General features: G+C 38.9%; 1 protein-coding gene across 4 annotated transcripts in view; it reads left to right on the top strand.

Moving 5' to 3' along the window:
* MND1 (meiotic nuclear divisions 1) overlaps positions 1-14,519 on the top strand; it is an 86,102-nt gene that overhangs the window by 52,539 nt on the left and 19,044 nt on the right. For 2 of the 4 annotated variants that reach the window (XM_042234258.2, XM_015101487.4), the window contains 2 exons: positions 3,571-3,645; positions 6,673-6,787. In XM_042234258.2, the coding sequence (XP_042090192.1) occupies positions 3,571-3,645; positions 6,673-6,787 (190 nt within the window). The remainder of the gene's footprint in view (positions 1-3,570; positions 3,646-6,672; positions 6,788-14,519) is intronic. The other 2 variants (XM_060400932.1, XM_042234260.2) reach the window with 1 other exon arrangement.

The following is a 14,519-nucleotide window of genomic DNA, read 5'->3' as shown; positions in this document are numbered from 1 at the left end:
ACTCTTTTTTTTTTTTAGGAGAAACAAGACGTAGGACCTCTTTTTTTCCATACCATATTGTGCATGAGTTTTGATAAAGCAGTAGGCTTACCTGGTTTCTGTTGCTGTTACCTTTTCTCCCCAACCTCCCTTCCTTGACATTCTTGCCCACCTATGAGGACTTCTGTATTTCTTTCAAAAGCTTTGAAAATTTATTTCTAAAAAGGAGCAAATCAGAATTCCAGTGCAGCCAGCTTGAATCAATCTTTCTGTTCCTCCAGGCAGTGAAAAGCCCTTTAGAAAACATTGGCATTATGTCTCTGAAGCCTCAGAGTCTGTACAGGGGACTGGGATGCATTAAAGAGAAGCATTGTCAGATCCTTCCTCAAGTCTAAAGATGAAATCCTGTTCTTACTAATTATAAGCCATTTTTGTTGCTGCTGCTGCTGTTTTTTCTGTGTTACTTGGGTTTTAAAAGTTGTTTGCTTTAGTGAAAGTTGGAAGTGGAATGTTATAGTATGTAGTTGGTTCTTGTTTTATGTTACAGAAATATGTCAAGAGAGTTTGCTCCTTAAAGGAGTCCTGTGGTGAATATTTTTTCTCATTGTAGAATATCACTTCTTTTTCTGGTTTTGTGAATGTGGACTTTTGTGTTTCTTTCAGTGACGAATGCTGAGATACTTTGCTTCTGGTTCAGACTACAGTGCTTAGCAATAATTCACTTTTGCTGATGAACTAGGTAGTATTCTCCCATATATTAGTATCTCGTGTATTTTAGTTGGATTTGTTACTGCAAAAAAACAGATTTCTGTAGTAGTTCAGTAGTTCTCAAAAGTGTGATGCCCCTAATCAGAAGCGTCAGCATCCCATCACCTGGGAGCATGTTAGAAACGCACATTGTGAGGCTCTGCCCTAGACCTCTTCTGTTCAAAGCAGCCTGGGCTCTAACACGCCCTTCGGGTGACCCTGATGTGTGCTCAACTTTAGGACTACTGGTTTAGATTATATCTACAGTGGCTGAAAATCTCGGCTCTTAATCACTGAAGGCCTAGATTTGGTTTAATTCCAAGGTATGTGTTAGGAACTATGGCAATATTGCTTCTAAGAGATGTGTAGATGAGAAACGGATAGCATGGGCTGCCTCACGGAAGTTGCTTTCATTGTTTCTCGCAGTTGAGAGTTTAAGAACTAAACATAGAGCCAAGACTCCTTCCCTGCTGAGTTGAACCAAACTGTTTCAGTGCTTAGGATAATCAGCAGAAGCTTCTCATTTGATACCATCATTTAACAGAGATGATTAAAGTGGCAAATCATGAAATCACATCTAAAATACGTAAGGTTATTTTCAGAGTTAAGAAATTCCTGAATTAGCTCTCTCTCAAAAGCTTTTAAGTTGTAAATAATTACAAGCAGACATACAATATCTGGGAGACATTTCATTAATGTAATTAAGATATATTAATATGTCCATTAATTATTGGCTTATTTTTACATTTATATTGGCTTATGTCTACCTATCTGGTTAGTTTTTAAACATTTGTAATATAAAAATGTTACACTAATACCTGTGTGTATTTTTCATTGGAAAATACTCCTAAATGTAGCTATTACATGCATTTATTAAATTATTTCAGGTGGGTCCTTCAGGGCGGAATATTAACATTTTAAACATGGTGTTGTTTTATAAATGAGAACTCTTGTTTTAAAGAACAAGGTCTCCTTGCTAAATTTAGGGCTTTAAAGCTTATTTTGGCTCTTAACTCTACAGCAGACTTTTGTATTTCAACTTAGGAAGATAATTACTCTCTCTAGAGGAGGTGTAACTGGTTTGGTGGTAATGTCCTCTTGTCATCACAGATGGATCTTGTTTGTGCTATGGATTAGAATCAGGGACTAGAAAACCAGAGGAATACTAACAATATTCCCTTTGTGCATATTGAGAAGTGGAAGATTTCTTAAAGTCAGGGTAAAGCTACCAACTTTTTGAAGATATTGTTTGTGATTTTTAAGCAAAAAAGGGTATCTAAGTATAATTTACCCTCTACATATAATGAAGTCATATTGTGAAAGGTCATTTTTTTTTTCTTTACAATCAGCCAAAAGAAATTACTCATCCATTTGTTAATTATTTTCCAAATGTTTATAACTTAAGAGTGAATGAAGAGTAGAATATACTTTAAGAAAGCCCTTACCCAAGGGGCTTCCCTTGTGGCTCAGCTGGCAAAGAATCGGCCTGCAGTGTGGGAGACCAGAATTCGATCCCTGGGTTGGGAAGATCCCCTGGAGAAGGGAAAGGCTACCCACTCCAGTATTCTGGCCTAGAGAATTCCATGGACTGTAGAATCCAGGGGGTCACAAAGAGTCAGACACGACTGAGCAACTTTCACTTTCACCCAATCAATGAGCCTAAGATTTCTAACTAGTTTACAGCAAAAGATGTGGTAGAGAATTTCCTGTGATTATTTATTTAGTTTGGGGCCCAGGTACGATTAATAAAATCGAGACGGGAAGCAATGTTCTGAAATTAACCAGTCCCTTTCAATGTGGGCTCAGCCGCATGCTAATGAACATTCTGTGTCTAAGGTCTCTTTATGCTCGTGTTACTTAATCCATTTTCAGTATAACTTACTACTCTCTAAGCTTGAATGCTTAAACTGGTTTCTTTTAAGGTATCTAAAACATGTAATATTGGCAGTGCTGTGCTGTGCTTAGTCATGTTCAGCTCTTTGTGACCCCGTGGACCACAGCCTGCCAGGCTCCTCTGTCAGTGGGAAGTCTCCAGGCAAGAGTGCTGGGGTGGGTTGCCATACCTTCGTCCCGGGGACCTTGCCCACCCAGGGATGGAGCCCAGGTCCCCTGCATTGCAGACGGATTCTTTACCGTCTGAGCCGCCAAGGAAGCCCATGAGTACTGGGGTGGGTAGCCTATGCCCTCTCCAGGGGATCTTCCTGATCCAGGGATCAAGCCAGGGTCTCTCTTACACTGCAGGCCATTCTTTACCAGCTGAGCTACCAGGGAAGCCCAAATTGGCAGTAGATTTGTCTGATAGATTTTTTTTTTGTCCAAGAATTCAGTGTATAATTCCTCACAAAGTACCTTATTTAAGAAGAATAATTAAGAATAATTTCATTTTTGACTCTGTATTAGTGAAACAGGTCACAGTACTACCAGTCTATAAGAAACAGAGTGTTTCAAAAAGAATTTAGTCTGAAAGGAAATGAAATTTGAAGAGAGAATGTATATAAACCAAGATTTTGTTGAACTTTCAAATTAAAATTTTAAATGGTATACTTCAGGTTATTTGTGACGGAGGTAGGGAATCTGATGAATAAAGACTGAAAAGATTGATAACACATTCATTTTTTTTGTGTAGGATAAGAAGAAATGTTTTAAACGTTTTCAGCCTGCCCTAGTGGTTCATGGTGCTTGCTTTTCTTCAAGTTAGAGAAGTCAGTTCCCCAAGTAGTCTTTGACATTTTTTGTTATGCTGACTTGGGCTGAAGGCAAATCTTATTTTGTCTTCTTAATTCATAAACTTTATATTAAGGCAGTTTATCTTAGCAAGCCATTTTATTTGTTTCAATTTTATAGTTATCTGAGGGAAACCAAAAGTATGCGAACCTGCAGAAGAGCATCGAGAAAGCTAAAGTTGGCAGACATGAGACGGTAAGCTGTATCTGCACATCCTTTAATAATGCCAGTCCTCAGTGTAGGGAAAGCAGCCGTGCTTCCTGTGAGGAGGGGGCTGCTCCTACTAGGAAAGAAGCAAGCCCCAGCGAAGGCTGTGAACATTTGGCCTGGTAGATCCACTGATTGTGAACCTAGATTTATCATTATTGTATTGTATACGGCAGGGTAGCAAAAAAACATAAACCCTGGAGCCAGACTGCCTGCATTTTCGTCTCCTAAACTCACTGTCCTCCGTTTTCTCAGTTGTAAAATGGGGAATAATAAAATCTACTTCATTGAGTTATTGTTTGATTAAGCTAGCTAATATTTGCAAAGCACTTAGAAGAGAGCCTGGCACAAAGTAAGCCCTGTTTAAACGTTTATGTAAATTTTTAAGAGTTGGGATTTTTAAAAGTCTTGGCACAGAGCCAATTGAAAACTGTCAATATAGGGTCCTTGTGGTCTTGTCATATTTTTAAATTATTTACATGAATATTGACGTACTTTATTTTAAAAAGTACGGTGTTCTCTAAAGTATTGTATTCTTTGTCACTTCAGTCGTGTCCAACTCTGTGTTACCCCATAGATGGCAGCCCACCAGGTCCCCCGTCCCTGGGATTCTCCAGGCAAGATCACTGGAGAGGGTTGCCATTTCCTTTTCCAGTGCTTGAATGTGAAAAGTGAAAGTGAGGTCGCTCAGTTGTGTCCGACTCCTAGTGACCCCACGGACTGCAGCCCACCAGGCTCCTCTGTCCATGGGACTCTGCGGGCAAGAGTACTGGAGTGGGTTGCCGTTGCCTAAAGTATTGTATTAGGGGCAGGAGCTTTTAAAAATCACTCTACTTTTTAGTTTTATCATTATCTCAAGTTTGAACTTATGACTTGAAAGAATGTTGAAGATCAACATGAACCTCTAAGCCCTTCATCTCAGCCTCTGTACCACTTGTGAAAGAGACTCAAAAACTTGTGACATTGTGCAAAAGAATACATCACAGATTTACACGGCTTTATGCTTTTCAAAGTTATTTGACATGCATTCTTTTATGTGAGTAGTCAGCACAGCCACGGACAGGAATTGGAGAATGGTAATTGCTAAAGAATTTAAGGGAAGGTGAGTTCTGGGCACAACCTGAAACTTGTATTTCTTCATTTGGCAACAATTACCACTTTTTAAAATTCAGTTGTGGTTTTTTTCCTTTGATTTGGCAATAACCTATAGAAGCACCTTCAACTAATGGTGACATATTCATGCCCCATAATAGTCAGTCTGCTGAAGATTACCCAGTCCACTTTAACCACCGAAACTAGGGGGGAAAACCACTAGCAAACCTAGTTGGTGCCTACAGCTATCAGAAGAATGACTCCTGAGAAAGATGAACTCTTAACGTTCATCCTGAGTTCGCTAGTCGGGAGTTAGTCTACCTATTTGATATATTCCTGGTGATGATGATGCTGCTGCTGCCAGGGAAGAAGACGTAACTATCATATATTTTCTGCTTACTGTGAGCCAGGCAGGTACTGTTCCAGAGGCATTCTCCGTATTGAATTTTGCCAACAGTCCAAGGAGGTGGCCTCTATTACTGTCTTCATTTTTACGTTTGAGGAACTGAAAGCACAAAAAGGTTAAGTAATGTGGCAAAGGTCTTGTTGCTAATAACCAGTCTGGGACGGCTCCCAGTTCAGGAAATGTGGAGAGCTGTCCCTGGGTGTTCACACAGACACTCAGCACTCTGCTTCACCTGGCTTCATTAGCTTTTTCTCCTCTCATTTTTCATTGAGGATTATGTATGATTTGGGCATTGATAGCAAATAATGATCATCATCTTATGGTTATTTTAAATTACTCCTGAACTGTGCTAATATGGCCTACATTAATCATATATAGCTGTTTACTTTTGAATTAAAATTAAATACAATAAAATTCAGTTTCTCAGTAATAAGAGTCACATTTCATGTACTTAGTAGCCCCGTGTAGTTAATGTTACCTGCACTGGAGAACACAGATCTAGAACGTTTCTATTATTGCAGAGTTCTGTTGGACTCTGCTGCGTCAGAGCTCTGTACATGCATTCTGTTGCATCAATGCTAGGAAGAGGAGCCAAAGAGAGCAACTGAAGGCAAAAGTACAAAAATACAAGCTAGCAAGGGACCTTAAACGAGTCCCATTAGAGAGCTTGAACTCTGTTTGGTTTTCCCTCAAACTTATCCTATAGTTGGAGAAGGAAATGGCAACCCACTCCAGTATCCTTGCCCTGAAAATCTCGTGGACAGAGGAGCCTGGTCTGCTGCAGTACATGGGGTCGCAAAGAGTCGGGCACGACTGAGCGAGTAACACTTATCCTGTAATTCTATACCATAACCTTTCCCAGTATTTGATTTTGGTTTGGGCTTATTTTTCACACATATAAACTGAATACCAACAGCACTGTGACTTCTACCTGTTAATGAAAACCACGGCTAGAAATTTCAAATACTGTTTATTGGATCATTTTTTGTTTCAAAGTTTTATTTTGGTTTACCTTTAAAGGAAAGTGATGGGAGGTCACAGTTCTGTTGTTTCTGATATCTTTAAATATTTTTTAAAGTTAATCATTCTTGAAGACTAGAAAATTATCTAGAACACTTTTTTTAAGGAAAACTTTATACTGTCTGATGTTGCCATAAAATTTACATATATATATAGTGTGTGTGTGTGTGTGTATATATACACAGTCTTGTGAAACTCTCCAAAAAATTACCATTTGTCATGTAATGACAAATGACAATTATCATGTAATAATCATCTTTGAGTTTCCATTCAGTTAACATATACAGAAGATAATTGGAGATTGCAGACAAAAATGAGAATTGAGTTTGTTCTTATACTGTGAATATATGTATGTGTGTGTGTATACTAATGTTAATGTTGTCAAAAGCCCAGTGTGTATCAGTTATGAGAAATAAGATAAAAATGTTTATAAAACGTATAATCGTATAACATGGCATTTTGTTTGTCTTACTGGACATAATGTTATGTTGATGCAGGAAGAGCGAACTATGCTAGCCAAAGAGCTTTCTTCACTTCGAGACCAAAAGGAACAGCTTCAGGCTGAAGTAGAAAAATACAGAGAATGTGACCCACAGGTTGTGGAAGAAATACGTAAGTTTGTGTTAGTCCCTAAGAGTTCTTAACTTTGCTAATGAAAGATACTTTATACTTCTAGTTGCCTTGTAACCATTCTCCATGTATATGAGAAAATAAAGCCCTTAATGCTATTACTATTGCATTAATATTTCCATTAAGGAGTCTTAATGTTAAAGCACTGAACAGTCAAAACTGAGCAGTTCAAGAATAAGGAGAGTTGGTGGGGTAAAATGTAAGCTCAGGAAACTGAGGAGTCAGAGAAGGAGCTAAGTTGACCTCAAGTACCTTGTATCCAGAAAGAAATACACTGTTATAGGAAAAGAATACCAAAAGATTTGAGTTTACAAATTGCAGAAAATTAATCGGTGTGTTGATTTTCCATTTGAATATTCCAGTGATGTTTCTCCTTACTTTTAAACAAGAGTCCCCAAAGCTGCATTTTCAATATTTTTTTGTACATTTATATAAAGATAGAATTTTGAATATTTGAGGAAATGAAAGATATTATACTTAATTGTTTAGAAAAATATGCATGACTTTTTTCATATTTTTCTGTCTCAGATTTTCTTTTCATTTACAAAATTATCAAGTAAAACATTTAGAAAAACGGATATTATAGTATATGATTGAAGGCTTTGAGAGAAAATTGAAAATATTTAGTATTTTTAAATTAACCTGAGGACAGTTTGATTATAGTTAAGTTTGATGGTGTTATTTATAACTAGAAAAATGTTAAGCGGTTCAGTTAGTGGAATCTAAAGTTAAACTTAATTTTAGAGATTGATTCCATTTTACACAACTCCAAGAGGGGCCATTCAAATATATGTAGTACACCGCCTAGATAATATATATTAGCCCTGATTCAGCCGATTACCCAGGGTGATTTTCAAAGCATAGTGGAGACTTTGAAAGAAGAACCATCTGTGCCAGTCATTTTCTGTGAATTCTTTGAGGAGATAATGTTGACTCTTTCATGCTGCCCCGGTTTCGTTTCATGTATCATCTTCCTACAGAAGAATCTGTTGATACTACCCAAATCTGCTTCAGAATTAGCCACTCTACTCTGTTTTATTAAAGTTCTGACTACTGTCCCGTGACCCTCAGTGTACACGGGCACATCAGCGCAGCAGGAGACGGGTTAGGTGTTCTCTCCTAGGAAGCGAGGCCTCGCCGTCAGTCGCCCGTGAAAGGAAGCACAGACTACTTGTTAGAGAGGACAGCAAATATTGTGTATCCTGCCCAGAGCATTGTCTCATCAAAGAGCATTTTTAAGAACGGTTTTCTTACCCAGATTTGTAATACTTCTGGTGGCTTATTTTCAGGATCAGCCTGGCTATTCCCTCTGGCAGTTGATCCTGAAAATTCTGTTTCAGGATCCAAATATGATCGTTCGTCTATTACTTTCACTTGGATCTACTTCCTGATTTTAGTTTTGTCTAATTCTTGGACTTTTTTTCTTGAAGTGTCAACTCTTTGCTTACCTGCCTCATTCTCTTTTCTGTCTAGGGACCCACAGCTCGTAGCCACACCCAGCCACGGCTTCTGCGTTTCGCTTTGTGGTCCCTATTGTATTGCCACAGCTCTTTCCCTGGGCAGATGACCTTGCCTAATATCACCTCCACTTGTAGCCTCCCTTTTTTACAGACCTTTCCCCAGTTGGACTGTATCTGTCCACTCAGGACTAACTAAAAACTCTTACTTAGGCTTTCAGAATCACTCTGGCCCTCACTGACGGTGACCCTAAGCCAGTAGATCTTATAGTGCAGAAAATCAGTAGGGATTTTGTGCCAGACTAATTCATGAAGTGGGAAAACTTATTTTCGAGCATGTAACTTCAGATTTGACATTGCTTGTACCTCTGAACCAAGGAGCAATTTTGGCAAGTGCATCACTTCTTAGAAATGTGATAAAACTTGAAGGGAGAAGTTTCAGGTATATTAAAGGTGATGGATTTTCTGGAGAGAAGACTAGCATAGTTGATACAGAAGTTGCAACTGTAATTTTGTACTAGTTGCCTGAATTCTGCTCTCCATCTTAACCTTTAAATTTAACACTTTGGTAATTTATTCTTCAACCCAAGGAAATATGCCAATGTGAATGAGTTTTAAGCAGGGTAGGAGGGCTAAGTCAATGAGAAGAAAAATTTTCTGGTGTACAGTAAGTTAATAGATTTTATCTCTCTTCATCAGCATCACACCTAGATTATCTTTTAGTATTTATTTATGCAACCATATAAGGTGAATCTGTATTTGCATCCTATAAATTTATAATCATTAATCTATTACACATATATGAACTTTTGACATTTTCACATTGTACACTTTTTACCTTAATCGGAGAAGGAGAGGATAAGAGTCTTTCCTGGCTTTGTGCTATTACTTTTTCATTCCATTAAAAAAATCATCTATTTTTTATAAAATATATAATTATAGAAAATTGCATATTAAAGAGAAAGTAGATATCTAGGATAATTACATTATTTCAAAAATACGTTTTAGATGTGAAGGTAGAGCATTTTTTCCTATGGAAACTATAGAACTACAATCAGAATGAAAAAAAAAATAGCTGTCAGAGCCTGTACACCTAGAGAAAGAATTTTTAGACTAACTTTAGTTCATACTTTTATAGAGAAATGCCTAGTCCTCTGCTTTTAAAATTCAGAACAGCTCACAAAAGTTTATTCAGATGTGGCACTCTTACTTTCAGCCAAGATAAAGTAGTAATGTGCTGACTTTACACACACATAAAAACAAAAAATACGAAATAATGGTTTCCAAGATACTTGAAATTAGATGGCAAAGAAAAGTGATTCCTAGAAAAAGGAAACAGACAAAGTAGGCCTTACAATTATCCCAACTTATTTTTTTTTTTGAGGGAGTTTCCTGGCTGCAGCACAAGGAAGGAGAAGCTCGGAAGAGCCCTGCAGACTTCCTGAGTCAGGGTGAACCTGGGAGTCAGGGAGACCAGCGTGGACAGAGTTCACGGGACAGCGTGCGGGAGAGCAGAGAGTGGCACAGACAGAGGGCCCTGGGGTCTAGAGAGAGCTCCTCTCAGGTATTCCGCGCACGCTTGTGAGGAGACTGCCCAAAGCTGAGGAAAGAGGGATTGCAGAGGGCCAGCAGGAAACCAGTGCCAGGCAATCCGACAGGACCAGGAATAGTGTCTCTTCTCAGCAGCCGCATTAGAAGCATTTGTACTTCACAAGGCACTGAGTAGAGTATCCAAGATGGACTGAGCTCTACTCTCAACCTAGCTCACAGACCGTAAGAGCAAGTCTTGAAAGCATCAAATTATTGCAAAATAACTTAAATGCATTCCAGACAAAGCTCAGTAATATACAAAAATACCCAGCACCTAGCCATGTAAAATTCGTAATGTCTGGCATACAATGAAAGATTACCAAGCATATACAAAGAAGTAGGAAAAATATGTTCATTAGTGAGAAGAATACTCCTTCAATCAAAACTGATCGAGAATTGACACAGATAATGAAATTCAGTTCAGTTCAGTCGCTCAGTCCTATCCGACTCTTGGCGACACCATGAATCGCAGCACGCCAGGCCTCCCTGTCCATCACCAACTCCCGGAGTTCACTTAGACTAACGTCCATCGAGTCGGTGATGCCATCCAGCCATCTCATCCTCGGTCGTCCCCTTCTCCTCCTGCCCCCAATCCCTCCCAGCATCAGAGACTTTTCCAATGAGTCAACTCTTCCCATGAGGTGGCCAAAGTACTGGAGTTTCAGCTTTAGCATCATTCCTTCCAAAGAAATCCCAGGGTTGATCTCCTTCAGAATGGACTGGTTGGATCTCCTTGCAGTCCAAGGGACTCTTAAGAGTCTTCTCCAACACCACACTTCAAAAGCATCAATTCTTCGGCGCTCAGCTTTCTTCACAGTCCAACTCTCACATCCATACATGACCACTGGAAAAACCATACCCTTGACTAGACAGACCTTTGTTGGCAAAGTAATGTCTCTGCTTTTGAATATACTATCTAGGTTGGTCATAACGTTTCTTCCAAGGAGTAAGCGTCTTTTAGTTTCATGGCTGCAGTGATTTTGGAGCCCCCCAAAAATAAAGTCTGACACTGCTTCTACTGTTTCCCCATCTATTTCCCATGAAGTGATGGGACCAGATGCCATGATCTTCATTTTCTGAATGTTGAGCTTTAAGCCAACTTTTTCACTCTCTTCTTTCACTTTCATCAAGAGGCTTTTAGTTCCTCTTCACTTTCTGCCATAAGGGTGGTGTCATCTGCATATCTCAGGTTATTGATGTTTCTCCCGGCAGTCTTGATTCCAGCTTGTGTTTCTTCCAGTCCAGCGTTTCTCATGATGTACTCTGCATGTAAGTTAAATAAGCAGGGTGACAATATGCAGCCTTGACGTACTCCTTTTCTTATTTGGAACCAGTCTGTTGTTCCATGTCCAGTTCTAACTGTTGCTTCCTGACCTACATACAGATTTCTCAAGAGGCAGGTCAGGTGGTCTGGTAATCCCATCTCTTTCAGAATTTTCCACAGTTTATTGTGATCCACACAGTCAAAGGTTTTGGCATAGTCAGTGAAGCAGAAATATATGTTTTTCTGGAACTCTCTTGCTTTTTCCATGATCCAGCAGATGTTGGCAATTTGATCTCTGGTTCCTCTGCCTTCTCTAAAACCAGCTTGAACATCTGGAAGTTCATGGTTCACGTATTGCTGAAGCCTGGCTTGGAGAATTTTGAGCATTACTTTACTAGCATGTGAGATGGGTGCAACTGTGCAGTAGTTTGAGCATTCTTTGTCATTGCTTTTCTTTGGGATTGGAATGAAAACTGACCTTTTCCAGTCCTGTGGCCACTGCTGAGTTTTCCAAACTTGCTGGCATATTGAGTACAGCACTTTCACAGCATCATCTTTCAGGATTTGAAATAGCTCAGCTGGAATTCCATCACCTCCACTAGCTTTGTTCGTAGGGATGCTTTCTAAGGCCCACTTGACTTCACATTCCAGGATGTCTGGCTCTAGGTGAGTGATCACACCATTGTGATTATCTGGGTCGTGAAGATCTTTTTTGTATAGTTCTGTGTATTCTTGCCACGTCTTCTTAATATCTTCTGCTTCTGTTAGGTCCAGACCATTTCTGTCCTCTATCAAGCCCATCTTTGCATGAAATGTTCCCTTGGTATCTCTCATTTTCTTGAAGAGATCTCTAGTCTTTCCCATTCTGTTGTTTTCCTCCATTTCTTTGCATTGATTGCTGAGGAAGGCTTTCTTATCTCTTCTTGCTATTCTTTGGAACTCTGCATTCAGATGCTTATATCTTTCCTTTTCTCTTTGCTTTTTGCTTGTCTTCTTTTCACAGCTATTTGTAAGGCCTCCCCAGACAGCCATTTTACTTTTTTGCATTTCTTTTCCATGGGGATGGTCTTGATCCCTCTCTCCTATACAATGTCACGAACCTCTGTCCATAGTTCATCAGGCACTCTATCAGATCTAGTCCCTTAAATCTATTTCTCCCTTCCACTGTATAATCATAAGGGATTTGATTTAGGTCATACCTGAATGGTCTAGCGATTTTCCCTACTTTCTTCAATTTCAGTCTGAATTTGGCAATAAGGAGTTCATGATCTGAGCCACAGTCAGCTCCTGGTCTTGTTTTTGCTGACTGTGTAGAGCTTCTCCATCTTTGGCTGCAAAGAATATAGTCAATCTGATTTCGGTGTTGACCATCTGGTGATGTCCATGTGTAGAGTCTTCTCCTGTATTGTTGGATAATGGAATTAGAAGACCATAAATGTAAAAGTTACTGTGAAAATGAAAGTTGCTCAGTCGCGTCTGACTCTTTGCAACCTCATGGACTATACAGTCCATGGAATTCTCCAGGCCAGAATACTGAAGTGGATAGCCTTTCTCTTCTTCAGGGGATCTTCCCAACCCAGGGATTGAACCCAAGTCTCCTGCATTGCAGGCAGATTCTAAATGTATTCTGTATGTTCAGAAAGTAAATAGAAACATTGAAGACATAAAAAAGATCCAAGGCAAGCTTCTGGAGATGAACACTACAGTGTCTGAAAAGAAAAATGCACTAGATTGGATTAATAGCAGATTAAACTTGCAGGATTAGTGTATTTAAAGACTATGGCAATAAGTATGATCCAGAATGAAACTCAGAGAAAAAGAAAAATTTTTAATGAAAATAGCGTTTGTGAAATATAAGACAACTTCAGTGACCCTAATATATGTGTAATTGGAGTCCCAGAAGGGGTGTATATTGGGGATGGGGGCACGGTAGGGACATTTCAGGTCAGAAAAATATCTGAGGAAATAAAGGCTAAATTTTTTTCAAATTTTATTAAACCTGTAAACCCACAGATTCAAGAAATTTAAATATGTAGGTAGTAAATGGCAGTAATTTTCTTATCACTAAATCTAGAGAACTTTTTAGGCTTTAACCTGACTGACCTGAAATCCTCTTTGCTCTATGAGATTATTGTTTTTAAAATATGCTTTTTGATAATGAGGGACTTCCCAGGATTTGGCTATCATATTATTGCAGAACAGATTAAAGGATTATGGGTCTCACAAATTGATTTTAATAGGATTTTGTTCTTAGCATGGCTGTAGCACCCAAACTGTAACAATCAGGCTTGTCTCTAAGTTTATAATGGCTTATTTTGAAACAGTTTTTCTGTGGGTAATAGCTATAACCCATATGTCCATGTAGATACAGCTATGTATTATCTTTTATTTCTCAATAATCCCTGTAGGAAATATTTATATTTCATCATGCTAATTGAATTAAAGTGAGAACAGATAAAATAAATTGTAGTAAAAATGAATTCTCACAGTAAAAGGTTTGGAAAGTAAATCTTATAAGTGCTTAAGAGATTTTTCTTAGAAGTAAATACCCAGATGACAATGAAAACGGTGGAGTAAGGGCCTTTGAAAATGTACCCTTCCATGAAAACTGGAAAAAATTATTACAGCTTTTCCAGAACTAAAGACTTACCTAGTCAAGAAAAATGGCCAAATCTCTGTAAAGGGCAAACTTTGTGGTGTTCACCTTGCCCTACTCTCATCTCCTGCTCTCCAGAAGAGCCCTGCATTCTTAGTATCGGAGGGAGTAGAATGGACCCAGGAGCTCTTTAAGACCCTCATGCCAAAGAATTGTTGTCATTATTTGCCATCTTTGATGCTCCCCTAAAAGCTACCAATAGAAAGTATTGCCTGTTTTTTCACCTGACTTGGAATATGCCCATCACTAACAGGGGAGCACCCCTTGGAAGTATTTGTCTAAAACTGTTACAGGCAAGAGTTTTAACTTCGAAGCTCTCTTGGGTGATGAATAGGTTAACAAAAACAGTGGGCTGACCAAAAAATTTTAAAGGAAAAGCCAAAAGAGATGTTCTTAGATACTTTGAAATCAACATATTCCTACAAATCTAAATGCCCATACACACGTTGGGCTATGCTCATTCTCGTAGACTACCTGAAGCGGTCCTAACCTCCCACTGCCTGCTGACCTTGACACTCTGTGTAGAGGTGGAGGCTAGAGCAGAGTTGTAAATCACCTAACTGAATATTGTTGGAACATGCTCAAGCACACACACGCAGCCTCTCAGCAGAGATGTGAAGATTTAGTCCAGGTATTTAAGGAAATCTGTATTCAGTCATTGGCTGACCAGTAAGCAAACTGATTGGAGACTTCAGTAGCCATACATAACAAAAAATACAGACTTGACAGAATTAGTTCAGAGAAATC

The sequence above is a fragment of the Ovis aries genome, chromosome 17, assembly GCF_016772045.2.
Source record: "Ovis aries strain OAR_USU_Benz2616 breed Rambouillet chromosome 17, ARS-UI_Ramb_v3.0, whole genome shotgun sequence".
NCBI lineage: Eukaryota > Metazoa > Chordata > Mammalia > Artiodactyla > Bovidae > Ovis > Ovis aries.
The sequence above is the reverse complement of the archived record's forward strand: the minus strand, read 5'-3'. Positions and strand labels throughout refer to the sequence as shown.